Source organism: Lutra lutra, chromosome 6 (genome assembly GCF_902655055.1).
Source record: "Lutra lutra chromosome 6, mLutLut1.2, whole genome shotgun sequence".
In the NCBI taxonomy this organism is placed as follows: Eukaryota; Metazoa; Chordata; class Mammalia; order Carnivora; family Mustelidae; genus Lutra; species Lutra lutra.
The window spans coordinates 734,163-761,826 of record NC_062283.1 but is presented as its reverse complement, the minus strand read 5'-3'; the positions used below and the strand labels follow the sequence as shown (position 1 = coordinate 761,826).

The following is a 27,664-nucleotide window of genomic DNA, read 5'->3' as shown; positions in this document are numbered from 1 at the left end:
TGGAGACATGTCTTGAAAGAAGTTGCTGTGGCTGATGTCAAAGAAGTTACTGCCTATGTTCTCTTCTGGGCTTTTGATAGGTTCCTGCCTCATGTTGAGGTTCTTTATCCATTTTGAGTTTATCTTTGTGTTTGGTGTAAGAGAATGGCCAAGTTTCATTCTCCTAAACATAACTGTCCAATTTTCCCAGCACCATTTATTGAAGAGACTGTCTTTTTTCTACTGGATATTTTTTCCTGCTTTGGCGAAGATTAATTGACCATAGAGTTGCGGGTCCATATCTGGGCTCTCTGTTCCACTGGTCTATGTTTTTGTGCCAGTACCATGCTGTCTTGGTGATCACAGCTTTGTAGTAAAGCTTGAAATCAGGCAACATGATGCAGCCAGTTTTGTTTTTCTTTTTCCACTTTCAACAGTTCCTTAACAATTCGGCGTCTTTTCTGGTTCCATACAAATTTTAGGATTATTTATTCCAGCACTTTGAAAAAATGCTGGTGGAATTTTGATTGGGATGGCATTGAAAGTATAGATTGCTCTAGGCAGTATAAACATTTTAACAGTGTTTATTCTTCTGATCCATGAGCAGGAGATGCTTTTCCATCGTTTTGTGTCTTCTTCAATTTCTTTCATGAGTGTTCTGTATTTCCTCAAGTACAGATCCTTTACCTCTTTGGTTAGGTTTATTCCCAGGTATCTTCTGGTTCTTGATGGTATAGTAAATGGAATCGATTTTCTAATTTCCCTAAATGCCCTTTCTGTTTTTTATTGATAGTGTAAAAGAAAGCAACTGATTTCTGTACATTGATTTTGTACATTACTGAACTGCTGTATGAGTTCTAGTAGTTTGGGGGTGGAGTCTTTTGGGTTTTTCATAAAAGTATGTCATCTGCGAAGAGAGAGAGTTTGACTTCTTCTTTGCCAATTTGAATACCTTTTATTTCTTTTTGTTTTCTGATTGCTGTTGCTAGGACTTCTAGTACTATGTTGAACACCAGTGACGAGAGTGGGCATCCTTGTCATAAGAACTGGGATCTTAACTACCAGCCTATAGCTACCTCTATGCTTTTACACTCTCTTTTGTTCCTACCTGACCCCCAGGGAATTTGTGATCTTGAATTTGGTGTTCATCACACACTTACATTAGAATATAATTTCTTTTTTTTTCTTTTTTCTTTTTTTTTTTTTTTTAGACAGAGATCACAAGTAGGCAGAGAGGCAGGCAGAGAGAGAGAGAGAGGGAAGCAGGCTCCCTGCTAAGCAGAGAGCCCGATGCGGGACTCGATCTCAGGACCCTGAGATCATGACCCGAGCCGATGGCAGCGGCTTAACCCACTGAGCCACCCAGGCGCCCCTAGAATATAATTTCTATATCAACATACTCACCTACATATATCAATGCCTAAATACCATGTATTTTAAAATTTAATTTATTTGAACACCCACAAAAGATATCATATCTTATATGTGCTTTGGAGACTTTCCTTCTTTACCTAACATTTTTGTCAGATTATCCAATATTGTTTGCATAGGTGTGTGTGGTTCCTTTATTCCTCCCGCTGTATAATGTTCTTTTATGTGACTATATTACAATTATTTTATCTCTTCACTCGCAAATGGCCATTTTTTTTCTTTTCTTTTTAAATTCACATATAATGTATTATTTGCCTCAGGGGTACAGGTCTGTGAATCATCAGTTTTTTTAATTAATTTTATTTTTTTTAAACATATAATATATTTTTATCCCCAGGGGTACAGGTCTGTGAATCGCCAGGTTTACACATTTCACAGCACTCACCACAGCACATACCCTCCCCAATGTCCATAACCCCACCCCCCTCTCCCAACTCCCCTCCCCCCATCAACCCTCAGTTTGTTTTGTGAGATTAAGAGTCACTTATGGTTTGTCTCCCTCCCAATCCCATCTTGTTTCATTTACTCTTCTCCTACCCCCTTAACCCCCCATGTTGCATATCCTCTCCCTCATATCAGGGAGATCATATGATAGTTGTCTTTCTCCAATTGACTTATTTCGCTAAGCATGATACCCTCTAGTTCCATCCACGTCATCGCAAATGGCAAGATTTAATTTCTTTTGATGGCTGCATAGTATTCCATTGTGTATATATACCACATTTTCTTTATCCGTTCGTCTGTTGATGGACATCTAGGTTCTTTCCATAGTTTGGCTATTGTAGGCATTGCTGCTATAAACATTCGGGTGCATGCGCCCCTTCGGATCATTACGTTTGTATCTTTAGGATAAATACCCAGTAGTGCAATTGCTGGGTCATAGGGTAGTTCTATTTTCAACATTTTTGAGGAACCTCCATGCTGTTTTCCAGAGTGGTTGCACCAGCTTGCATTCCCACCAACAGTGTAGGAGGGTTCCCCTTTCTCCGCATCCTCGCCAGCATCTGTCATTTCCTGACTTGTTAATTTTAGCCATTCTGACTGGTGTGAGGTGATATCTCATGGTGGTTTTGATTTGTATTTCCCTGATGCCGAGTGATATGGAGCACTTTTTCATGTGTCTGTTGGCCATCTGGATGTCTTCTTTGCAGAAAGGTCTGTTCATGTCCTCTGCCCATTTCTTGATTGGATTATTTGTTCTTTGGGTGTTGAGTTTGCTAAGTTCTTTATAGATTTTGGAAACTACCCCTTTATCTGATATGTCATTTGCAAATATCTTCTCCCATTCTTTCAGTTGTCTTTTGGTTTTGTTCACTGTTTCCTTTGCTGTGCAAAAGCTTTTGATCTTGATAAAATCCCAAAAGTTCATTTTTGCCCTTGCTTCCCTTGCCTTTGGCGATGTTCCTAGGAAGATGTTGCTGCGGCTGAGGTCGAAGAGGTTGCTGCCTGTGTTCTCCTCGAGGATTTTGATGGATTCCTTTCTCACATTGAGGTCCTTCATCCATTTTGAGTCTATTTTCATGTGTGGTGTAAGGAAATGATCCAATTTCATTTTTCTGCATGTGGCTGTCCAATTTTCCCAACACCATTTATTGAAGGCTGTCTTTTTTCCATTGGACATTCTTCCCTGCTTTGTCGAAGATGAGTTGACCATACAGTTGAGGGTCTATTTCTGGGCTCTCTATTCTGTTCCATTGATCTATGTGTCTATTTTTGTGCCAGTACCATGCTGTCTTGATGATGACAGCTTTGTAATAGAGCTTGAAGTCCGGGATTGTGATGCCACCAACTTTGGCTTTCTTTTTCAACATTCCTCTGACTATTCGAGGTCTTTTCTGGTTCCTTATAAATTTTAGGATTATTTGTCTCATTTCTTTGAAAAACATTGATGGCATTTTGATAGGGATTGCATTAAACTTGTAGATTGCTTTAGGTAGCATAGACATTTTCATGATATTTGTTCTTCCAATCCATGAACATGGAACTTTTTTCCATTTCTTTGTGTCTTCCTCAATTTGTTTCATGAGTACTTTGCAGTTTTCTGAGTACAGATTCTTGGCCTTTTTGGTTAGGTTTATTCCTAGGTATTTTATGGTTTTGGATGCAATTGTAAATGGGATTGATGCCATAATTTCTCTTTCTTCTGTCTTGCTGTTGGTTTACAGAAATGCAACTGATTTTTGTGCATTGATTTTATATCCTGACACTACTGAATTTCTTTATGAGTTCCAGTAGTTTTGGAGTGGAGTCTTTTGGGTTTTCCACGTTAAATATCATATCATCTGCAAAGAGCAGAGTTTGATTTCTTCTCTGCCAATTTGGATGCCTTTTATTTCTTTTTGTTGTCTGATTGTTGAGGCTAGGACTTGTAGTACTATGTTGAATAGCAGTGGTGATAGTGGACAGCCCTGCCATGTTCCTGACTATAGGGAAAAGCTCTCAGTTTTTCCCCATTGAAGGTGATATTCACTGTGGTTTTTTCATGGATGGCTTTTATGATATTGAGGTATGTACCCTCTGTCCTACACTGTGAAGAGTTTTAATCAAGAAAGATGCTGTACTTTGTCAAATGACTTTTCAGCATCTATTGAGAGTATCATGTGATTCTTTTTTTATTAATGTATTGTATCACATTGATTGATTTGCAGATGTTGAACCAACCTTGCAGCCCAGGAATAAATCCCACTTGGTCGTGGTGAATAATTCTTTTAATGTACTGTTGGATCCTATTGGCTAGTATCTTGGTGAGAATTTTGCATCTCTGTTCATCAAGGATATTGGTCTGTAATTCTCCTTTTTGATGGGGTCTTTGTTTGGTTTTGGGATCAAGGTGATGCTGGCCTTATAAAATGAGTTTGGAAGTTTTACTTCCATTCCTATTTTTTGGGAACAGCTTCAGGAGAATAGGAATTAATTCTTCTTTAAATGCTTGGTAGAATTCCCCTCGGAAGCCATCTTGCTTTGGGCTCTTAGTTGTTGGCAGATTTTTGATGACTGCTTCAGTCTCCTTACTAGTTATGATCTGTTCGGGTTTTCTATTTCTTCCTGGTTCAGTTTTGGTAACTTATATGTCTCTAGGGATACATCCATCTCTTCAAGATTGTCAAATTTGCTGGCGTATAGTTGCTTGTAATATGTTCTTACAATTGTTTGTATTTCTTTGGTGTTGGTTGTGATCTCTCCTCTTTCATTCATGATTTTATTTATTTGGGTCCTTTCTCTTTTCTTTTTGATAAGCCTGGCCAGGGGGTTATCAATTTTATTAATTCCTTCAAAGAACCAGCTCCTAGTTTCATTGATTTGTTCTACTGTTCTTTTGGTTTCTATTTCATTGATTTCTGCTCTGATCTTTATGATTTCTCTTCTTCTGCTGGATTTAGGGTTTCTTTGCTGTTCTTTCTCTAGCTCCTTTAGGTGTAGGGTTAGGTTGTATTCTTGAGACCTTTCTTGTTTCTTGAGAAGGGTTTGTATTGCTATATACTTTCCTCTCAGGACCGCCTTTGCTGTGTCCCAAAGATTTTGAACAGTTGTGCTTTCATTTTCATTTGTTTCCATGAATTTTTTGCAAGTAACTTCTCCCATTCCATAGGTTGCCTCTCAGTGTTGTTAACTGTTTCCTTTGCTGTGCGAAGCTTTTTATCTTGATGAAGTCTCAATAGTGTTAAGTTAGTCTTAGAAAATATATAATCCCTAGGGACTGTCTGTGGAATCAGCTGAAATGTCAGCAGTGTTCCTCTTCTCAGGCTGTTGAATGCAATGGCCCTGGCAGGAGCAGAATCCCACAATCCCCAGGGGCAGGGCATATGTTAGTATGTATGAAAGAATGTAACCCTCAGTCTTCCCTTTCTTTCTTTTTCTTTTCTTTTTTTTTTTTTTAAAGATTTTATTTATTTATTTGACAGACAAAGATCACAAGTAGGTGGCGGTGGGGGGTGGGGAAGCAGGCTCTCCATTGGGCGGAGAGCCCGATGTGGGGCTCGATCCCAGTACCCTGCGATCATGACCCGAGCCGAAGGCAGAGGCTTTAACCCCTGACCCACCCAGGCGTCCCCAGTCTTCCCTTTCTGAACCTGGTGATTACTAGCCTAAACATCCTGCTCCTCCCTTATCCATGATTAACTCCCTGCATGCCTATGTGCAGGGGATAATGCAGGCCTACTTTAAGATATTTGCCATCCCTTTGTACTCCTTTTCCACACTTGGAAGCATCTGTCCTTGCTTTTCTGATAAAAAAAAAAAAATAAAATCTCTGTGCAGGATTCAGCTGTGGCTACTCTCCCTTTCAGAGGCAGCTCTGCATGACCACTCAGATTGCTGTCTGAGAACCTTATTTCTGTGTGTGATGACACAGTAGTTCATTTTTGCTTTCATTTCCCTCACTTCTAGAGAAACATGGCCGATGTTGAAGAAGTTACTGCCTGTGTTCTCCTCTAGGATTTTGATGGATTCTTGTCTCACATTGAAGTCGTCCATCCATTTTGAGTTTATCTTTATGTATGGTGTCAGAGAATGGTCCAGTTTCATTCTTCTGCATGTGGGTTTCCAATTTTCCCCAGCACCATTTACTGAAGAGACTTTTTTTCCATTGGATATTCTTTTCTGATTTGTCAAAGATTAGTTGACCATAGAGTTGAGGGTCCCTAGCTGGGCTTTCTATTCTGTTGCATTGGTCTGTGTGTTTATTTTTGTGTGAATACCATACTGTCTTGATGACCACAGCTTTGTAATAGAACTTGAAGTCAGGCATTATGATGCCTCCAGCTTTGTTTCTCTTTTTTCAACATTCCCCTAGTGATTCAGGTTTTGTTCTGGTTCCATACAAGTTTTAGGATTATTTGTTATAGCTTTGTGAAAAATGCCAGTGGTATTTTGGTATTGATGGCACTGAAAGTGTAAATAGCTCTGGGTGGCATAGACATTTTCATAATTGTATGAATATACATGAATATAACTTATTCTTCCAGTCCATGAATATGGAATGTTTTACCATCTCTTTGTGTCTTCCTCTATTTCTTTCATAAGTGTGCTGTAGTTTGTAGAGTATAGATCCTTTACCTCTTTGGTTAGGTTTATTCCTAGGTATCTTATGGTTTTTGTGCTATTGTAAATGGAATGGATTCCTTAATTTCTTTTTCTTCAGTCACATTGTTTGTGTATAGAAATGCAACTGATTTCTGTGCATTGATTTTGTATCCTGCCATGTTACTAAATAGCTGTATGAGTTCTAGTAATTTGGGGGTGGATTCATCTGGGTTTTCCACATAAAGTATCATGTTATCTGTGTAGAGAGATTGTTTGACTTCTTCTTTGCCAATTTGAATACCTTTTATTTCTTTTTGTTGTCTGATTGCTGAGGCTAGTACTTCTAGTACTATGTTGAACAATAGTGGTGAGAATGGGCATCCTTGTCGTGTTCCTGACCTTAAGGGAAAAGCTCTCAGCTTTTCCCCATTGAGAATGATACTCATGTGAGCTTTTCATGGATGGCTTTTATGATATTGAGGTATGTTACCTCTATCCCTATATTTTGAATAGTTTTAATCAGGAAAGAATGCTGTATTTTGTCAAATGCTTTTTCAGCATCAGTTGAGAGGATCATATGGTTCTTGTCCTTTTCTTTTATTAATGTGCTCTATGACTATAATAAAGCATATATCTAAAAATATAGGTCAAAAGCTTCTGCACAGCAAAGGAAACAGTCAACAAAACAAAGAGGCAACCCATGGAATGGGAGAAGATATTTGCAAATGACAGTATAGACAAAAGGCTGATATCCAGGATCTACAAAGAACTCAAACTCAACACACACAAAAAGGATAATCTTGTCCAAAAATGGGCAGAAGACATGAACAGACACTTCTCCAATGAAGACATACAAATGACTATCAGACACATGAAAAAATGTTCATCATCACTAGCCATCAGGGAGATTCAAATTAAAACCACACTGAGATACCACCTTACACCAGTTAGAATGGCCAAAATTAGCAAGACAGGAAACAACGTGTGTAGGAGAGGATGTGGAGAAAGGAGAACCCTCTTCCACTGTTGGTGGGAATGCAAGTTGGTTCTGCCACTTTGGGAGAACAGTGTGGAGATTCCTCAAGAAATTAAAAATAGAGCTTCCCTATGACCCTGCAATTGCGCTATTGGGTATTTACCCCAAAGATACAGAAGTAGTGAAAAGAAGGGCCATCTGTATCCCAATGTTTATAGCAGCAATTGCCATGGTCACCAAACTGTGGAAAGAACCAAGATGCCCTTCAACAGACAAATGGATAAGGAAGATGTGGTCCATATACACTATGGAGTATTATGCCTCCATCAGAAAGGGTGAATACCTAACTTTTGTATCAACATGGACGGGACTGGAAGAGATTATGCTGAGTGAAATAAGTCAAGCAGAGAGAGTCAATTATCATATGGTTTCACTTATTTGTGGAGCATAAGAAATAACAAGGAGGACATAGGGAGATGGAGAGGAGAAGGGAGTTGAGGGAAATTGGAAGGGAAGATGAACCATGACAGGCTATGGACTCTGAAAAACAACCTGAGGGTTTTGCATGGCTGGGGGTAGGAGGTTGGGGGAGCCAGGTGGTGGGTATTATGGAGGGCACGTATGGCATGGAGCACTGGGTGTGGTACATAAACAATGAATTCTGTTAGGCTGAAAAGAAATTAATAAAAAAAAAGAATGAATGAAATGATTAAAAAAATAAAAATATAGGTTTGAAAAATACAAGTTAAAAAGCTACTGTGAAATATAAGTTGATATAAAAAACCTCTAGTTGGAATGAGAGATTAAGAAAAAAGAAAAAAAGCATAAGAAAAAGAAAAAGAAAGAAAAAGAGAGTTATATCTGAAAAATAAACAAGCCTGGAGCTCAATATACAATTTTCCCCTGGTAGTGGGATTTTACAGTCTTTTTTTTTTTTTAAGATTTTATTTATCTATTTATTTATTTATTTATTTGTCGGGGAGAGAGAGAGAGAGAATGCACAAGCAGGCAGAGGTGGAGAGAGAAGCAGGCTCCCTGCTGAGCAAAGAGCCTGATGAGGGACTCGATCCCAGGATGCTGGGAGCATGACCTGAGCCGAAGGCAGCTGCTTAACCGACTGAACCATCCAGGCGTCCTGGGATTTTACAGTCTTATGGGGTCATAGGGTTGTCATCCACTTGTTCTTCCAGACTATCTTCTGGGGGAGGGGACTGCCTCGCTGTTTGTCAGGTATCCCTGCCTGGGCAGAGTTTTCCCATCCCATTAGGGGGATCAGCTCATTGGAAACCCATCCTCTGTACTTTTTTCCCCTGGTGGCTTTCTTTGCTTCTTCCAAGGGTCAGAGCAGAAATGGCTGCAGCCGAACGTCTGACCCAGAACAGAGAAATTGCAGTATGCTTTCTTCGGTAAACCCTCCAAGACAAACCACCTCCATATCTGTCTGCACTGCTGAAAAGCACAGCGTCCTGTTGTGTGCACCCATAGCAGCTCTCTCAGAGGTGGTCACAGGAGCCCAGGACTGCCTCTGCCCTCTATGCTTCTAAAACCGCAGGTGGCCATGGGCATACACAGGTGCCTGAAGCTCCTGGATCAAGTCCTGGATCATGGCTCACTCTCTCCTGGCTCATTCCATCCTTCCTTCCTTCCTACTTTTCCTACTTTAAAGACCTTTCCTGGCGCTACACCCTCAGAGTTTTTGCCTATTCACCAGGTGCAGGTTCCTGATTTTTTTCAGGCTACTCAAGAGAAGAGCGATTCTCATCTCACCCGGCTTGTGGTTTATGACGATCTGAGCTGAGAGTCCCTTCCTGGGCTCACTGGCCATACCTGCTTTCTGGCTCCACTGCTTGGACAATCTGCTACCAGGAATCTCCTTTGGTTCTAAGCTTTTTGTATCAGAGGACAGCAATACTCTACATAGAATTCTGCCTTTCATTTCCAGAGCCCCTTTCAGAGAGGGATGTCTCTCTTAGAGCAGATTCCTAAGGGTTCTGATTTTGTTCTATCACTTTCCAGGAGCCAGCTTATGGAGGCTCCCTCCCCCTTCTGTTTATCTTCCGATATGTCCCTGCAGATTCACGACTCTGCACGTCCTACCTTACAAAACACAGCCGCTTTTCTGCTTGTCGAGATCCAGATATGTATTCTTACATCTTAGACTGATTTTGTTGGTGTTCAAAATGGTTTCGTAGATATCCTGCTAAATTCAGGGGGCCGGTGAAATGGGGTCCCGTACTCCTCCAAAATCTTGCTTCTCCCTTTAAGGGTTTTTTAGGTAGAGTTTCAGTCACAATTCAGTCATGGAAGAAATATAAGCTGTTTCAATGAAAGCATGTTTAAGATAAAAATACTTCGAGTAGATGTTGGTAGTCTTGTCAAGTGCAGGAAACACTGAAGTGTCTGCATGTTGAGTGTAGGAACCAGCTTCTAGCCCAGGGATGGGGTATAAGGGCAGAGAGCCCAGGCACTTTGTGCGGGGCCAGGTAGAGCTGGGACTCAACACTACCCACTAGAAGTTCCCCCTGGCTGCAGCAGTGCCTGCAGAGCACTGAGGAGGGGGCACTTTCCTGTGGGTGCTGGTGAATCTGAAGAGCTAACATGGTGGTGGTAGGTCAGTGACTACATGGAGACTGGATTATGTGGTGTCACTGGGGATGCTCACAGGAACAGAAACAGAAACAGAGTAATGAGGAAGTTCTTCCTATTTCATACAGCCTTCGAATACCTATTTCTGGCTGTCTGATAGAATCCAACTAAAAGTGCCTTGGCAAAGAAAAAATGTCATTTTAGATGACCCAATCCAGCACTGCAAAGCCCGGTACAGAAAGTCAGGTTCAGAGTAGAAAGTTTAGTATGTGGCACTGGCTAGCTGTGTGTCCTGTGTAATGCTCAACTCATCTTTAGATTCTCAGCGTCTGTACATCTCCTTGCACACATAGATGAATGTTTACAAACTAGCATAGCAACTTTCTGCTTCTGCCTAACCTGAGAGAGCGATTGTTCAGACAAATAAAAATGCTCTCATCATCTCCCCAAAAAGAGGAGACAAAGTCTCCAAAGTCTTTTTATTCATTTATGGGAATTTTAATTACCCTTCTAATTCAGTCAGAGACCATTTGTATATATAGCAAACTAAGAATGGGGTTTGCCTTTTATTTACTTATTTATTTGTTTATTTATTTAACTTAATTTTATTAAGGTGTATATTTTTACCCCCCAATTTTTTTTTAAGATTTTTATTTATTTATTGACAGAGAGAGATCACAGGTAGACAGAGAGGCAGGCAGAGAGAGAGAGGGAAGCAGGCTTCTTGCTGATCAGAGAGCCCGATGCGGAACTCGATCCCAGGACCCCGAGATCATGACCTGAACCGAAGGCAGTGGACCAACCCACTGAGCCACCCAGGCGCCTGGCTGATTAGTTTTTAAGTATTTTATCTCTGCGGTAAGAACCCCCCTGGTGTGTTCTATGCTTTTCTCAAGACTAGCGCATATCCTTATGATCGTTGCTTTAAATTCTGGATCAGGCATATTACTTATATCTGTTTTGATTAGATCCCCAGCTCTTACCTTTTCTTGGTCTTTCTTTGGGACGAATTCTCTGGGTTGGCATTTTATCTAGTTCTCTGTCTTCTTCTCTGTGTTAGAAGAGCCTGTTATGTGTTCCTGCTCCTGAGAGTAATGGCTTTGTAAGAAGAGGTCATTTACTGTCCAGGGCCTGGTGCTTCAGGAAGTGTCTATGACGTGTGGTGCTTACACCCTGCTGCTGTGTTATGGCTGCTTTTTCCCTCAGGCCAGTCCTCTACAGAATTTCTTTGTGCCTGCAGCAGGAAGTGTTTGGACCTTGGCCAGAATGTGGATGTGCTCTTGTCTGCTTGTTAAAAGAGACCTGATGCTATTTCCACTAGAGCTGAAGCTTTGCAGAACTCTATGGTCAATAAACATCATGTGTATGGGTGGGTTTTCTTCTGGGAGAGAGTCCCACTGCTCTGGTTCTCAGCACACTTGCCTGAGAAAAGGAGTACCAGCAGACGGTGAGGAGAAGGCAGGACTTGGTGTAACCAGTTTAGGCTGTACTGTTGGTGCTGTGTTTCTTGCTGAAGTTAGTTTATGTTGAGGGATGGGGGAGGGAATTGACACCGGTTGCCTCACTCATCTTGGAGAAGGGAGCTTCCACATGCTGTTGTTGGGGACACACTTCCAGAAAAGTGAACTACCTTCCCTGGTATGTCCCAAGAATCCCTCAGATCCCTGCATTCACCTTATTTGTGTCCAGACTGTCTGACTCCCGGCAGTGTGATGCACCTATGTTCTATCCTAGACAGGCTGGCTGAGTTTTTAAACTCCAGCTTTAGGGACTGGCATGGTCCTCTGTGGGGAGGATCTTATTGCACTGGGACTGATGCAGGTTTGTCCCAGAAAGGCAGTCCCACCAAAGCTCAGGAACATGGAATTTGGAATAAAGTGCAGCAAAGAGCTATCCAGGTTAGCTGCCCTCAGCAGGTGTCTCTGTGCCTATGCTGAGGTAGGTGTGAGGGTAATGACATCTGCCAGTTCTTTTGTCTCTGCAGAGGCAATATTGCTTCTACCAGGTATGCTCCAAGATGGGGGAGCCTTCTCTCCCTGTGCACACCATCTCCTCAGTTCACACCATCTGCTACTGGGCTATCTGCCCTTCTTCTCCACAGAAGTACTGCAGCTCCCTCAGGGCTCCACTCTGCCCACAAGCCAGACATCTAATACTCCAGTTTTTGTATCCATTTTGTAAAGACGCATGAAGTTTAGCTCCTCTCATTTTCCATGTCAGTGGCTTTGAGGGAGTGTTTTCTATGTGTGATCCCCTGTTTTCCTCTCTTTCTTTCTTGCTTCTATCTGTGACCAGGGCTTCCTCCTCTGTGCAGCACCTTTGATCCATTTGTCAATGAAAACACCACTCTGCACCTCCTGCTTTCCACAGTCTGACCTCTTACCTTCCTCTAGTTTGAAGTTTGTTCTGTCAGTCCTCAGATTGATTTATCAGCTGTTCAGAATGATTTCATATTTATCTAGCTGTGTTCCAGGAATGGGGCAAGCCTAGGGTCCTCCTACTACTCTGCCATCATAGCTTCTCCAGTTTTTCTCAAGTCCTGAATGATCACATTTAGAATAAACATCATATGAATAGAAGCCCTCTCATGATTAGTTCTTTCCTTGCTGCTGCTGTGTGTCTTCTATGACTCTGCCACTTTCCCCATTTTCTTGCTGTTCAGCAAACACGGTGAAGTATATCACTTGCAGCTTCCTGGGAATCATCTTCCCATTACTGTCTTGAGACTGACCCCCTTGCTCTACTCAGCTGTCTGGGCAGAGAGCCCTCCCAGACCACCCATTCTAAAATAGCATTTTCTACTACTTTCCCCTAATTCTCCTTTATTTTTAATGTCTTTTTAAAATTAGGGTTTATTGAAATATAGTGAGATATAAATTGTAAGATATTTAAAGTAAACATCATCATGATTTGCTGTTTTATATAAATTGTGAAATGATACTCTCTCCCTAAGTAATTAATTAACTTATCCATCACCTCATGTTTTTGGTTTGTTTTGTTTGGTGAGTATTTCAATTCTATTCTCTTAGCAATTTCAATGATAAAATACAGTATCACCATGTTCTACATGAGCTCCTCAGACCTATTTATCTTATAGCTGAAGTTTGTGCCTTTTTATCAACCTCTGTTCCATTCCCCAGCCCCTGCCAACCTTTTCACTACTCTGTCTCAGTGAGCTTGACTCTTTTATAAAGATTCCACGTATAAGTAATATCATGCAGTATTTGTCTTTAACTTATCTCACTTGGCATAATGCCCTCAAGGTCCATCTGTGTTGCCACAGTGTCAAGATGTCCATTCTCATGGATAAGTAATAGTCCATTATGTGCATATAATAAAAAATTAAATGCCCATATTCTGTATGAATTTCTTTCTGGGATTTCTCTCTTATTCCATTGATCTATGTATGTGTTTTTATTTAATACCACACAGCTGTAGTTAGTTTGGCTTTGTAATGTAGTTGACATCAGGAAGTGTGATGCTTTAAACTTTGTGGTTCTTTAATGATTCAGGTTCTTTTGTGGTTCCATACAAATGTTAGGACTGTTAGTTTGTATTTCTGTGAGAAATGGCATTGGAATTTTGGTAGGGATTGCATCAAATCTGTAGCTTGCTTTAGGAAGTATGTTCATTTTAACAATATTTTTCCAAGCCATGATCATTTATTTGTGTCTTCAATATATTATATTCCCTTACAGTGTTCAGTGTATAGGTCTTTCAGGTTCTTGGTGAAATTTATTCCTACCTCTTTCATTCTTCTAGATGCAATGGTAAGTGAGATTAATTTTCTTGATTTCTTTTTCTGGTGGTTTGTTATTAGTCTATACAAATGATGTATATTTGTATATTGATTTTACATCTGCAACTTTACAGAATTTGTTCAGTAGTTCTAACAGTTTTTTGGTGGAGTCTTTAGGATTTTCTATGTAGGATATCATGTCATCTGCATATACAGACAGTTATTTCTTCCTTTCTGATTTAGATGCTTTTATTTCTTTTTCTTGCCTCGTTCTTCTGGCTAGGACTTCTAGTACTGTGTTGAATAGAAGTGGTCAAGGCGGACATCCACCATTGAGTGTGATGTTAGCTGTGGTCTTGTCACAAAGGCCTCTATCATGCTGGTGTATCAGCCACCTCAGAGACTGAACACAGGGCTCACAGGGATGCAACTGTCATGAAAATTTGGAGAGGGGAGTGTGCCTCCAGAGGAGGTCCACTGAAGCTGGTTCAGAGATCTGGAATACTGGTCCTCCTTATGATAGGAATGGTCAGGGCTTATACCTAAAGAACCATCATCCCACACTAGTTCCTGTGCACCTGTGGGATCATCCCCCAATAGGCACCATGGCACATATGGCACTAAGCAGTAATGGAAGTAGTGCACTTAACACAGGGTGTTTCCTGGTTGGCATGCACCACTGTGACACTTACTTTTGGAATTGAAATTTGGTGACCATTCATGGGGAAGGGGAGCCCAAAATGCAGGCACTGGACATTCTGGTAATACTACAACTGGGGGCTGATGAATATATTGGAAAGTAATGATAATAAAGAAAAGCAATAGGCCATATTTGTGCTCAGAATTCATGGAACATTTCTTCCAGAAAGATAACTGATAAAAGGACAGAAACTTTCCCACTGATATTTTTGTTGACTAACATGAACATAAAATGTGACCCATCCTTTTCATATGGCTACTCTAATGTGCACTTAAAATGATTAACTTTAAGTTATTCTTTCACATATTTCCTTGATTCCACCAGTGCATCTAAAACAGTCTAATTTCTTTTGAATCCTCCAAAGAAAATGCATAGTTTTATAAAGTGTTAATAATGAGTATTCTCTGAAGAAATGACAAATGACATGTAGCTAATATTATTCTCTATTGCAAAGGAATTGTTTTAACACTGATCTGACTTTGTTTATCAGAACTGAAAGCTGGGAGCAGAAATAGCCTCATATCTATTTAGGATAGATATGCTGCCAACAGAGTTATGAACAGAATTTTAGTTTCAGAATTGTGGGGAAGGGATATTCAACCTATTCTGTCATTTCTTTTTTCCTAATTAAAAAAATTATTTTAAATCCAGTATAGTTAATATCCAGTATTATATTAGTTTCAGGTATACAATATCAACCAATTCTATACATTCCATAGATTCAAAAATTCTATACATTACTCAGTGCCCATTAAGATAAGTGTACTCTCCATCTCCTTCACCTATTTCACCCATCCTCCCACTGCCTCTCTAGTACCCATCAGTTTGTTCTCTATAGTTTGGTTCTTAAATTCCACTTCAAGTGAAGTCATAATGGTATTTGTCTCTCTCTGACTCTCATTTTGCTTAACATTATACTCTAGATCTATCCACATCATTGCAAATGTCAAGATTTCATTCTTTTATATGGCTGAGTAATATTCTATTACATATATTGTATGTTATAACATAATACTAATATATAATAATATATTTCTAGCAGTCCTGCTTTATCTTTAAAAAGTATTTATGTGGCTCATAGAGTAGCTCTATTTTTATCTTCTCGAGGAACCCCTATGCTGTTTTCCAAATAGAGCTACCCTATAACCCAGTAATTATACTACTAGGCATTTATCCAAAGGATACAAACATAGTGAGTTGAAGGGGCACCTGCACCCCACTGTTCATAGCAGTAGTGTCCACTGTAGCTAAGATATGGAAAAAGCCCAAATGTCCATTTAGATGAATGGATAAAGAGGATGTGGTGTCTATAGATAATAGAATATTACTCAGCCATCAAAGAGAGTGAAATCTTGCCATTTGCAATGATGTGGATGGAACTAGAGAGTATTATGCTAAGTGAAATAAGTCAGAGAATGACAAATACCATATGATTTCATTCATATGTAGAATTTAAGAAACAAAACATATGAACATAGGAGAAGGGAAGGAAAAATAAAATACAGTAAAAATAGAGAGGGAGGCAAACTGTAAGAAACTCTGAGCTATAGCAAACAAACTGAGGGTTGCTGGAGTGGAGGTTGGTGGGAGGATTGGGTAACTGGGTGATGGGCATTAAGGATGGCACTTGATGTAATGAGCATTGGGTGCTATATGAAACTGGTGAATCACTAAATTCTACTCCTGAAACTAATAAAACAGTATATGTTAACTAAATTGCATTTAAATAAAGAATTAAAATAAGTGTTTATGTGGCAGCAGATAACTGATACAACCAGGAAAAATGAGATGTCTGTTTCCCCAAACTCACAATTATTCTTTGTGTTATAAAACTTTTAAATGTTATTCCAGGGAATCTCCAGCACTTGACCCTGATTAGCTGAAGCCATCCCTGGGTCCAAGATGTCAGTCACTTACCTAGAAGACCATTCATACTTTCTCAGGTGCTGGAGCCTGGGTATGTTTCCCTCATCCATCATGTTGTCTCACAGGAGATCTCTGTCATCTGTGTGGACAGGGACAAGCATGTGCTATAACAGTGTGATATTGTTTTTCCAGTCTTCTCACTGTCAGCATCTTCTTCCCTGTGACATTTTCACATCACAGTTACGTCATGTGTCTGTTCACATACAGTTGCTCTTTCAAAGGCCACCAATCACTTGCCCTTGGGAGTGATTTGTCTGATGTGAATTTGTACCTTGGGAGAAATACAAATTTTAGGATTATTCCAGCTCTTTGAAAAATGCCAGTGGAATTTTGATTGGGATGGCATTAAAGTATAAACTGCTCTAAGCAGTATAGATATTTTAACAATGTTTATTCTTCTGATCCATGAGCATGGGGTGTTTTTTCATCTTTTTGTGCCTTCTTCAATTTCTTTCATGAGTGTTCTCTAGTTCCTCGATCACAGATCCTTTACCTCTTTGGTTAGGTTTATTCCCAGGTATCTTACAGTTCTTGGTGCTATAGTAAATGGAATTGATTCTCTAATTTCCCCTCCTGTGTTTTCATTTTTATTGTATAAGAAAGCAACTGATTTCTGTGCATTGATTTTGTATCTTGCTACATTACTGAATTGCTGTATGAGTTCTAGTAATTTGGGGGTGGAGTCTTTTGGGTTTTCCATGTAAAGTATCATGAGAGAGTTTGACTTCCTCATTGCCAATTTGAATACCTTTTATTTCTCTTTGTTGTCTGATTGCTGTTGCTAGGACTTCTAATACTATGAATCAGCTACTCAGTGTGACTAAAACTTTAATATGGAAGGGAATAATTTAAAAGGAAATCAACTAAAGAGTTAGCAGTCATTATTTCTAGGTTATGAGATAATTGAGAAACTTTTTCTTTTATTCTTCCTGTTTTTCTCATGTCCAAATACACACTTAAAAGGATTCCATAATATTATGAGGGTGAAAAAAAACCTAGAGTATCTTTCCCTTCTTTTAGTTGTCAGGTGTTGCAAATGTTCTAAATGTTAAAAGCCTAAAGACGTTGCTCCTGTATTCATTGCCCAATGAATATTTGTTATACTCTGTAGAATAAGAACATTTCATGTATATTTATTAAGAAAATATCCATTCACTTATTCAATCTCTGTATTTATTAAACATGTAATTCATGTCAGAAGCCAATTTAGACACATGAAAATCACACATGAGTAAGAGGTTCTATGTTGTTGAAAAGCTCACCAATGCCTTTCCTCAAACATACATACAGACAAATATATAAAATGAGATAATGCCATAATAGTGGCAGGGACTGGTTTTGGAGGGAATTCAAAGGGCAGATTGATGAGATTTGTAAGAATATCTATCCAGAGGTAAGATTATAACTGGGTTTAGGAGTCTAGTGAGAGGTTTGTAAGTGATAAATCAGTAGGTTATCAAGATTGGGGACAAGCATTTTTCACAAAGAAGAGGTGATATTCGTTTCCAAGGGCCACACTGCCACCATTCCGTACATTCTCCTCCCAAGTCCTTAGAACACCATAAAGTTTCTGTTGTCTCTAGGGCTTCCTGTCTTTGGGTATCATCACCCTCTCTCAGATTCCTTATTATTGCTAAGGCTTACACATCTGATGATTTTAAAGTTACCTGCAAAAAGGTATTAAAACTATAAATAAAGGTATAGTGTTTTCCCTGTGGAATCCTGGGAACCACAAGGTTTGAAGACAGGAGAGAAAAGACCATTAAGTCTTACAAATCCTGTACTCCCACCCAGTACTGCAGGTGGATGGCAGTTTACTTGACCTTGAAATCACAGAGCAAGGACCCCATAAATGTGAGGACTGTCTTGTGCAGAGAGGATTTCCAGTCTCTTGAAATGGTCATCTTGTATAGAAGGGAGTATTTCTCTCTCTAGCATCCAGATTATCAGAGTTTGAATGTATTTACCAGTAAAGCAAAGTACAAACATATGGGGAACAAACATGAGATTGCTATGTTTTCTTTTGCCAAATAAGAACATCAAGCCCCTTTCCAAAAAATGACCATCTATTACCACCTTAACTTAATAAAAGAAAAAAATACAAAACCAGAGTAAGAAGATACTATTAAATAATGAATACCCTTTTATATGGATTTCTTTTAGGTGATACTCCTCATTTCCTTCATTTCTCTTATCTAAGAGCCTAGAGAAACCATTACTCACCTACTTTCACAGGTGTATGGGAAGGAAACTAATTAAAATCTGTAAAGCCCTGTTAATTTTCTGTTTAGAGACTCAACATCTCCCTATTCTCTATAATAGTGATTCTGAAAGTTTAGCCTAATACCTGTAGTGTTTGTTAAAAATATCAGTTGCTGGGTCCATCATAAATGGTTGGTTCAGTAGGTCTGAGGAGGGCCCAAGAGTGTGCGTTACTGATAAGGGGCCAAGTGATGCTATTGCCGGTGGTCCAAGGGCACACTACCTTACAGGAAACACTCAAACTCCTTATCAGGCCACAGAGGGTAAAAGTTAAGCTACTCTAACAGAGGGAGCCTAAAGTAAAGGGCTTAATTAATATTAAATAATATAGAAGATTTTCCTCCTGTAATAATCTGGAGACATTCTCTGCTGCAGGGGTGGACATTTCCATGTTATTTTTCCATTCCTTATTAGGGCTTTTGGTAAAGCTAGGTACTCTCCACATTGACATTCCAGCCAAGATGAAGGGGAGTGAGAAGGGTGAGAGCAAATGGCTTCATATTTGAGAAGATAACCCAGGAGTTACACACATTGCTTCCTGGCATTGTGTTGGTGAAGGTCAGGCTCAGAAATGCAATACACACTTTGTGGCCCTGTGTCCAGTTAAAACTAGGAGAAGTTGGAATGGGTATTAGTGGGCAGATGGTCTCCAGTACAGAAGCCCCAATATCACTATCAGGTAGATGAAGAGAGGGTATTCCTATAAAATTGGTCAGTGAGGAAAGGAAAAAATTAGTGTACGGTGTAATCCTATATTAAAATAATTTCTATGTGAAATGTTAATACTTTGTGCATATCTCTATTACTGTATTTAACTGCATTTCATAATTATATGTTTTGTTATCTACAGTTTTTGATTAGTCTTGAAGGATTCTAAGTGTATGAATTGAAGTTTCTTTATGTGTCTGTATCTCTATCTTCTTAAACTTTTTTCTCCTCTTTACACTTATTACAGTGCCATTAATTAGTACAATTCTTGGTACAATGGTAACACCCAATAAATGCTCTTTGCAGAAAAGAATCAATTAATCTTTTGTTGGTAAAAGTCAGTATTATTTACTAGCTTTCTTCCATGTAACTCATGACTTGGCTGGCCATTTTTCAACACACAGTATTCTCTTTACTGCCCTCTTCACATCTTTGTTTCTTAAAGTGTAGATCAGAGGGTTAAGGGTGGGTGTGATGATTGTGTAAAAGAGAGTAAAGAACTTTCCTTCATCTTGGGATGTGCTATTCTGTGGCTTCATGTACATGTAAATGGCTGTTCCATAAAACAGAGTTACTACTGTGAGGTGGGAACCACATGTGTTAAGGACCTTACTCCACCTTGCTGCTGACTTGATCCTCACGACTGCTTGAGTGATTACTGCATATGAGATGAGAATTAGTGATAGAGGTACTAGAAGAAATATCACCCCGAGAGCAAAGAGAATGACCTCAATTACTTTTGAGTAGAAACAAGACATCTTGATCAATGCTGGCATCTCACAGAAAAAATTATCCACTTCCCGGTGCCCACATCTTGGTAATTTCAACGTCAGGGAGCAAAGAATTAAGGCACTGCCAAGGCCACCTAACCATGTGGTGAGCACCATATTCTGGCAAAGCTGAGGGTGCATTATGACAGTGTAGTGAAGAGGTTGACAGACAGCAGCATAGCGGTCATAGGCCATCACAACCAAGAGAAGACATTCTGTGGCTCCCAGGTCAAGGGCAAAGAAGAATTGGAGCACACACCCTCCATACGTAATAGACCTTGTCGGACCCCATAGATTTACCAGCATCTGGGGGATAATGCTAGTCGTATAGCAGAGATCCAAAAAAGATAAATTGGATAAGAAGAAATACATGGGCGTATGGAGCTGGGTGTCTAGGTAAGATACAAGAATGATGGTGGTGTTTCCTACCAGAGTCACAATATAGAAGATGAAGACCACCCCAGAGATGATGGGTTCTAATTGGGGTCGATCAGAAAAGCCCAGCAGGATGAAATCTGTTGCGGAACTTCCATTGTTTGTGTCCATGGCTCCTTAGGAAAGTCTAGGAGACAAGATCGTGGTAATCAAAATAGCATCAGCCCTAGGCAGAAAAAGCTTGCCATGTAGTTTGCCATGAGTATCCCCAATTCAGTTGTTTGTGTGCTCTCTCCCATTTGGACCACCTCTGTTAACACTCCCTGTGCTCATTGCCCAAAGCCTCTCTGTGTTTACTCATAACCAGAGTGGTTTTAAAAGTAATATGGCAAACCCAGTCACACTGAGTTATATGTCATTGAAATGGTTTAATGATTCCATGTCACCTATGTTTCTGTGTGTTTTGATTAAGTGATAAATCCATAAATTTAATATTACTTAAGATTGGAAGAGTTGTTTCTTGTTGAAATTATGACATAAGCATACCTGGTCATGACAAATTTTTGCCTTATCAAGAAGTGGAATTTCAGGTAAAAAGTTAAGGGACCCACTTCCTAGGGACAATCTCCACTTTTTGGCAGCAGGATCAATTTCCATATTCATTTTCAAATGTGTTCATTCCAGCCATTATCATCACTGTCCCTTCCTTGATTTCCCTCCTCTTCAACATGGCAGACACTGCTGTTCCTTTATCAGTTTTGCTGTTCCCCACTCTACTGACCTTTTCTGATGCCAGGAAAAATCATCTTTCCTATTAACCTTCTTTTCCATGTGCAGAGGACCCATATTTCTTAGAATGCCATTCATGACTGCTGTATAGCATTTAAATAGCCTTCCTGATTTGTTGCAGAGTTAAAGATTGAACTAATTCCAGAAACATTGGGTTACCACCCACACACAGCAACCACCTGTGTTAGCTCCAACTCACCTGGCCATTCTGCAAAATTACGATGGCAGGTAACTGGAACAAGAAGTTCAGTAAACAGTCAGTGAGTTGTTTTTCTTTGTGGAATTTCCCAGTTCCACAAATGAGTCAATCCTCTGCTTGCTTCAGACCTCTATAGGTAAAACCTTATTTTAGTTCTCTAAGAATTCAGAAAAGAGATAAGGAACACATAAATTTCACTATTTCTGAATAGTTTATGATATCACTTTGTAGACAGAATTTTATTGATTGAATTAGTTTATAAATATTTTTTAGTTTTTATTTATTTTTTTGGTTTGTAAATTTGTGGTTTTTTTTTGCATAGAATTTCTGGCCGTAAACATCAGACATAGGGTAGTTTATATTTGTTGTGTGTTTGTGACCAGGAATAATAACTTTACTTGCTGTCATTACAGTAAAATAAGGTGAATTAAATTACCTACCATATATGGTTGTTACAAGCAGTTTAGTCAGAACATGAAAATATTATTAACATGAAAAAGAACTGTTACTACCAAGTAGCATGAGATAGGGATATAGCTTTTCTCAATACAAAATGGAATTTAATTTAATTAATGAATGTGATATTTTTATGTGATGGATGACCGCTAAGTTGGGCATAGTGGTTAAGTGCACAGATTCTGGACTCAGAGCTTGGTGTCAAATCCCAGGTTCACTACTTGGAGGTGATGTGTCCTTGGGCAGTTATGTAATTTTTTCACACCAGCTTCCTTATATGTTCAGTGAAGATAATAATGTTCCTCAAAAGGAGGTGGTAAGGTTTAGTAATTGTGAAAACACTAGGAACTGTGTTTGGTTCATATTAACTATCAAAATTAAAATTGTATTAACCTACCCACAAATTATTATTGTTACTGTATTCACTCCTTCCTGTCATCATTTTTCACACTGGTGATTTTACCATGATGGTCTAGAACTGAACCTGAATGCCTAAAACTTCATGTTTGCAAAACTTTTCAAATGCACACACACTCATGTACACAAAAGTGACCACAAGCATGGTGTACATACTGAACTGATAAACCCAGAGGCAGGAGAGGACAGAGGACTTAGCTCCCAACATGTGTAGGTTACAAAATGCACTGGGCATCCTTTGACCACATAAGGCTGGGATAGTGCTGGGAATTAAAAGGCCACAGAACTTTAGAGCTGAAATAGACTCAGAAAGTGTGATCCAGCCTTCTGCCTTAGGATGGAGGTCTTCCATGGAATACCCACAGACGCCAGTTTTCAGAGCTTCATAGCTCTGCGTCTTTAATCTGTGCCTCATCCATACTCCTTGTGTTGAGCTCAGAGATGCCTCCTTAACATCCAAGACTCATGCTTTTTCTTTATTCTGGAAATAACAGAGAATATGTCGATTCAACATGGCTTCATTATGAAGAACAGTTTTATTATACAACAAAACATAGATGCAGAGGAAAACAAAGGCTTGATGAGTGAAGGTAAATATTCTTGTAACGAACAGGCACATCAAGAAATAGAATCTTGCCAAGCACCCCAGGAACTTCTTCTTTTTTATTTATTTTATTTTCAAGTTTTTCTTTATTTTTTCTTTTTCTTTCTTTTTTTTTTTTTATTTTCAGCATAACAGTATTCATTGTTTTTGTACCACACCCAGTGCTCCATGCTTCATGACTGGTCCTGATCATTACACTTCCTGTTTCTCAACTATCCACTATTCTGATGTTTATAATACTCACCTAGGTTAAAAAATTTTTTAAAAATATATTTTAGAGAGTGAGAGAGAGAGAGCATGGGGGGAAGGGGCAGATGGAGAGGGAGAGAGAAACTCAAGCAGGTTATGCTGAGCACAGAGGCAGAGGCATGGCTCAATCTCATGACACTGACTCTCACCCTGACCCAAAACCAAAAGTCGAACCCTTAAACAACCACGCCACTAAGGTGCCATTAGTACTCATCTGTATTTAGTAGCTTGATTATCAAATGTGCACCTGTAGACAATATGTTTAGTTGGGCTCATTAAAATATTTTATATGTCTTTTGAGTTTCTTTTAATATTGAATCTCTTATCAATATACTCTTAGGTCTATATTCCTAGACTAAGTGTTTGATGGCTGTCGGCTGCTTCTAACACTGTATAATGTTTAATTAGTACACTTTCCTGGTTGCCATGCATTGGACTCACTATGGTTTATCAAATACCTTTGATTATGAGCTGAGACGTGAACACAATACCATAGGTGTGTGAGAAGACAGTGAGCACCCATGAGGTGTGTTATAGTTCCTAAAATATATGTTTGCTTGGTTTAACAGGGGAAAAACATTAACAGTTGAGTTGACACTTTGGGTCACATAGGAGCTCAGGTACTTACTGGAAGTGTTAAGCTGGAATTATCCTTCACGCAATTGTATGTTGTGAATCCAGGTATTGGACTTTTCCTTTATGCTGTAAACTATTTCATTTTTTTTGAAGGAACAAAATTGAGTATTTATTTAAGTGGGGGTCTATCCAAACAAGGCATTCTAAAGCTTAATTTCATTAGCTTTGTTTTTTTTAAATTCAATTTTATTTTTTCAGGGTTCCAAGATTCATTGTGTATGCACCACACCCAGTGCTCCATGCAATACATACCTTCCTTAGTACCCACCACCAGCCTCTATTCATATTGATTTAAGTCCTGGCACAAATTTCGCTATGATTGTCATTTTAACTTAAAGTGAATGTGATTAAAAAAAAAGGAGAGGGGCGCCTGGGTGGCTCAGTGGGTTAAAGCCTCTGCCTTCAGCTCTGGTCATGGTCCTTGGGGTCCTGGGACGAGCCCCGCATCGGGCTCTCTGCTTGGCGGGGAGGCCTGCTTCCTCCTCTCTCTGCCTGCCTCTCTGCCTACTTGTGATCTCTGTCTGTCAATAATAAATAAATAAATAAATAAATAAAAAAGGAGAAAACCACAAGTAGAAGAAACAGATGTTAAGAAAAGAGTCATGTGATGTTTTCACTGAAACAGATTTTCATTTTTCATGGTATGGACTTCAGGTTCTAATAGTTAGCATGAATTTACAAATTACCTTGTTCTATGAAACATAACACAAATGAAGCAAACATATTTAAACATAATTTGAATGTACAGAATGATGTGGAGAGTAAACTAGAAGGAAAATTAGAACATATTTACATTTCAGGAGGGAAGAGTTCACAGCTGTCATATTCTTACATAGTCCAAAGGTACCCATCTTCCCATGATGACGAGCCTTCATTTCAGCGGTAATCAGAAGGATTCTTCTTTGACAAGTTACTGAGTTCATAAAATACTGATTAGTCCCGACTACTTGTGCTAACAATTCGATCACTTTTGTGTTTAAATGCAACAGCTGCACTAATATTCAGTGAGGTCTCTAATGTGAATGTTGAAGAAAAACTAAATGTGGGACTGGTGTAAAAGCTGATGAATTTCGTTCGTTGAATGTATTTTTGATGGGATATTTGCAATCTTTTTGTATACACTCCTGTTAGAGACACATTTGTGGGTGGATCTCTGCCTAATTAAACCAGGAGAGCCCTACACTTGTGTACTCCAAGAAGTGTTTATGTAGGACTTAAAGGCTAGTAAGTTAAGGTGGTGTAGACACTAGGACTAGTGCATCACAGAGGGATTAATAGGACTTAGACCATGGGTCAGAGGCCTATCCAAATAACTATTTTAGGAGCGATTCCCTTAAGACATTGGGTTTCACCTGTTCTTTTTGTCTTTATTTTTCCTTTTAGATTCCTCCATGGAAATTAAATTCAGAAATGGATTTGTTTATGTATGTATTTACTACTGAAGATTGAAAATATAATGTTAATCATTTATATAAAATTAACACATTTAACTGGACTTTTTGTTTTAATTTTTAAAGGAATTTTTAATTTTTTTCCATTTTAAAAAATTTAAAATCAAATAATTAACATATGATGTGTTATTGGTTTCAGAGGTAGAGATCAGTGATTCAGCAGTCTTAAATATACTCATTACATCATGTATATAACACTCATTACATTATGTGCCCTCCTTAATGTCCATCACCCAGTTACCCCATCCCCTCATCTCCCTCCCCTTCAGCAGCCCTCAGTTGTTTCCTATGATTAAGAGTTTCTTATGGTTTGTCTCCCTCTCTGATTTCATCTTTTTTTTTCATTTTAAAAAAATTAATTTCTTTTCAGGCAACAGAATTCATTGTTTATGCACCACACCCAGTGCTCCACACCATATGTGCCCTCCATAATATCCACCTCCTGGCTCCCCCAACCTCCTACCCCCTGCCCCTTCAGAACCCTCAGATTGTTTTTCAGAGTCCATAGTCTCTCATGGTTCATCTCCCCTTCCAATTTCCCTCAACTCCCTTCTCCTCTCCATCTCCCCTTGTCCTCCTTGTTATTTGTTACGCTCCACAAATAAGCGAAACCATATGATAATTGACTCTCTCTGCTTGACTTATTTCACTCAGCATAATCTCTTCCAGTCTCGTCCATGTTGCTACAAAAGTTGGGTATTCATCCTTTCTGATGGAGGCATAATACTCAATAGTATATATGGACAACATCTTTATCCTGAATATTCTTTTCTTATAATTTAATTTTATTTTTTCAGTGTTCCAGGATTTATTGTTTATATCCCTCCCTATTCTCAAACCATAGTGTTTAAAACTTGAATTTAATCGCAGGAGAAAATTTGGAAGGAACACAGGTTACAGAACATCCCAGTAAAGAATGAATGTGTCAACCAGGAAATTAAGAAGAATTAAAAATATTAATGGAAGCAAATGAGAATGAAAAGACAACAGTTTAGAACCTTTGAGATGCAGCAAGGCCTGCCCTAAGAGAGAAGTATAAAGTAATACAAGCCTTTCTCAAGAAACAAGTAAAATTTCAAATACAGAACCTAATCTTACACCTAAAGGAGCTGGAGAAAGAACAGCCAATAAAGCCTACATCCAGAAGGAGAAGAGAAATAATAAAGATTAGAGGGAGTTGAGGGAAATTGGAAGGGGAGGTGAACCATGAGAGACTATGGACTCTGAAAAACAATCTAAGGGTTTTGAAGGGGTGGGGAGGTGGGAGGTTGGGGGAACCAGGTGGTGGGTACTAGAGAGGGCATGGATTGCATGGAGCACTGGGTGTGGTGCAAAAACAATGAGTACTGTTACGCTGAAAAGAAATAAAAAATAAAAAAAGAAATCAAAAGAACAGTAGAAAAAATCCCACAAACTGGGAGCTGATTATTTGAAAGAATTAATAAGATTGATATACCCCTGGCCAGACTTATGAAAAAGAAAAGAGAAATGACCCAAATAAGTAAAATCACATGAATGAGGGAGAGATCACAACCATCACCAGAGAAATACAAGCAATTATAACAGAATATTATATGTTATGACCAATTAATTCTATGCCAAGAAATTGGGCAGTCTGAAAGAAGTGGATGCATTTTTAGAAACATATAAACCACCAAAACTGAAACAGGAAGAAATAGAAAACCTGAACAGACCCCTAACCAGCAAAAAATTGAAACAACAATAAAAAAATCTCCCAATAAACAAGAGTCCAGGATCAAGGCTATCCCATTGGAATACTCCCAAATATTTAAGGCAGAAATAATACTTATTCTTTTTTTTTTTACTATTTTAAATTTTATTTTTTATAAACATATATTTTTATCCCCAGGGGTACAGGTCTGCCAATCGCCAGGTTTACACACTTCACAGCACTCACTACAGCACATACCCTCCCCAATATCCATAACCCCACCCCCCCTCCCAACCCCCCTCCCCCCATCAACCCTCAGTTTGTTTTGTGAGATTAAGAGTCACTTATGGTTTGTCTCCCTCCCAATCCCATCTTGTTTCATTTACTCTTCTCCTACCCCTTAACCCCCCATGTTGCATCTCCTCTCCCTCATAGCAGGAGATCATATGATAGTTGTCTTTCTCCGATTGACTAATTTCGCTAAGCATGATACCCTCTAGTTCCATCCACGTCGTCGCAAATGGCAAGATTTCATTTCTTTTGATGGCTGCATAGTATTCCATTGTGTCTGTATACCACATCTTCTTTATCCATTCGTCTGTTGATGGACATCTAGGTTCTTCCATAGTTTGGCTATTGTAGACATTGCTGCTATAAACATTCGGGTGCACGTGCCCCTTTGTATCACTACGTTGTATCTTTAGGGTAAATACCCAG

The 27,664-nt window shown here is 39.1% G+C and overlaps 2 protein-coding genes across 4 annotated transcripts in view; one reads left to right on the top strand and one right to left on the bottom strand.

The window, feature by feature from the left end:
• Positions 1 to 27,664, top strand: part of LOC125101887 (olfactory receptor 2W1) — a 311,804-nt gene that overhangs the window by 73,773 nt on the left and 210,367 nt on the right. The gene's annotated exons all lie outside the window — the stretch shown is intronic.
• LOC125101888 (olfactory receptor 2W1-like) lies at positions 19,701 to 21,539 on the bottom strand. Its single transcript, XM_047732456.1, has 2 exons — positions 21,463 to 21,539; positions 19,701 to 20,661 (listed from the first exon to the last, which is right to left on the bottom strand). Exon 2 carries the CDS (start codon positions 20,643 to 20,645, stop codon positions 19,701 to 19,703), a length of 945 nt encoding a protein of 314 aa, XP_047588412.1. The 5' UTR covers positions 20,646 to 20,661; positions 21,463 to 21,539.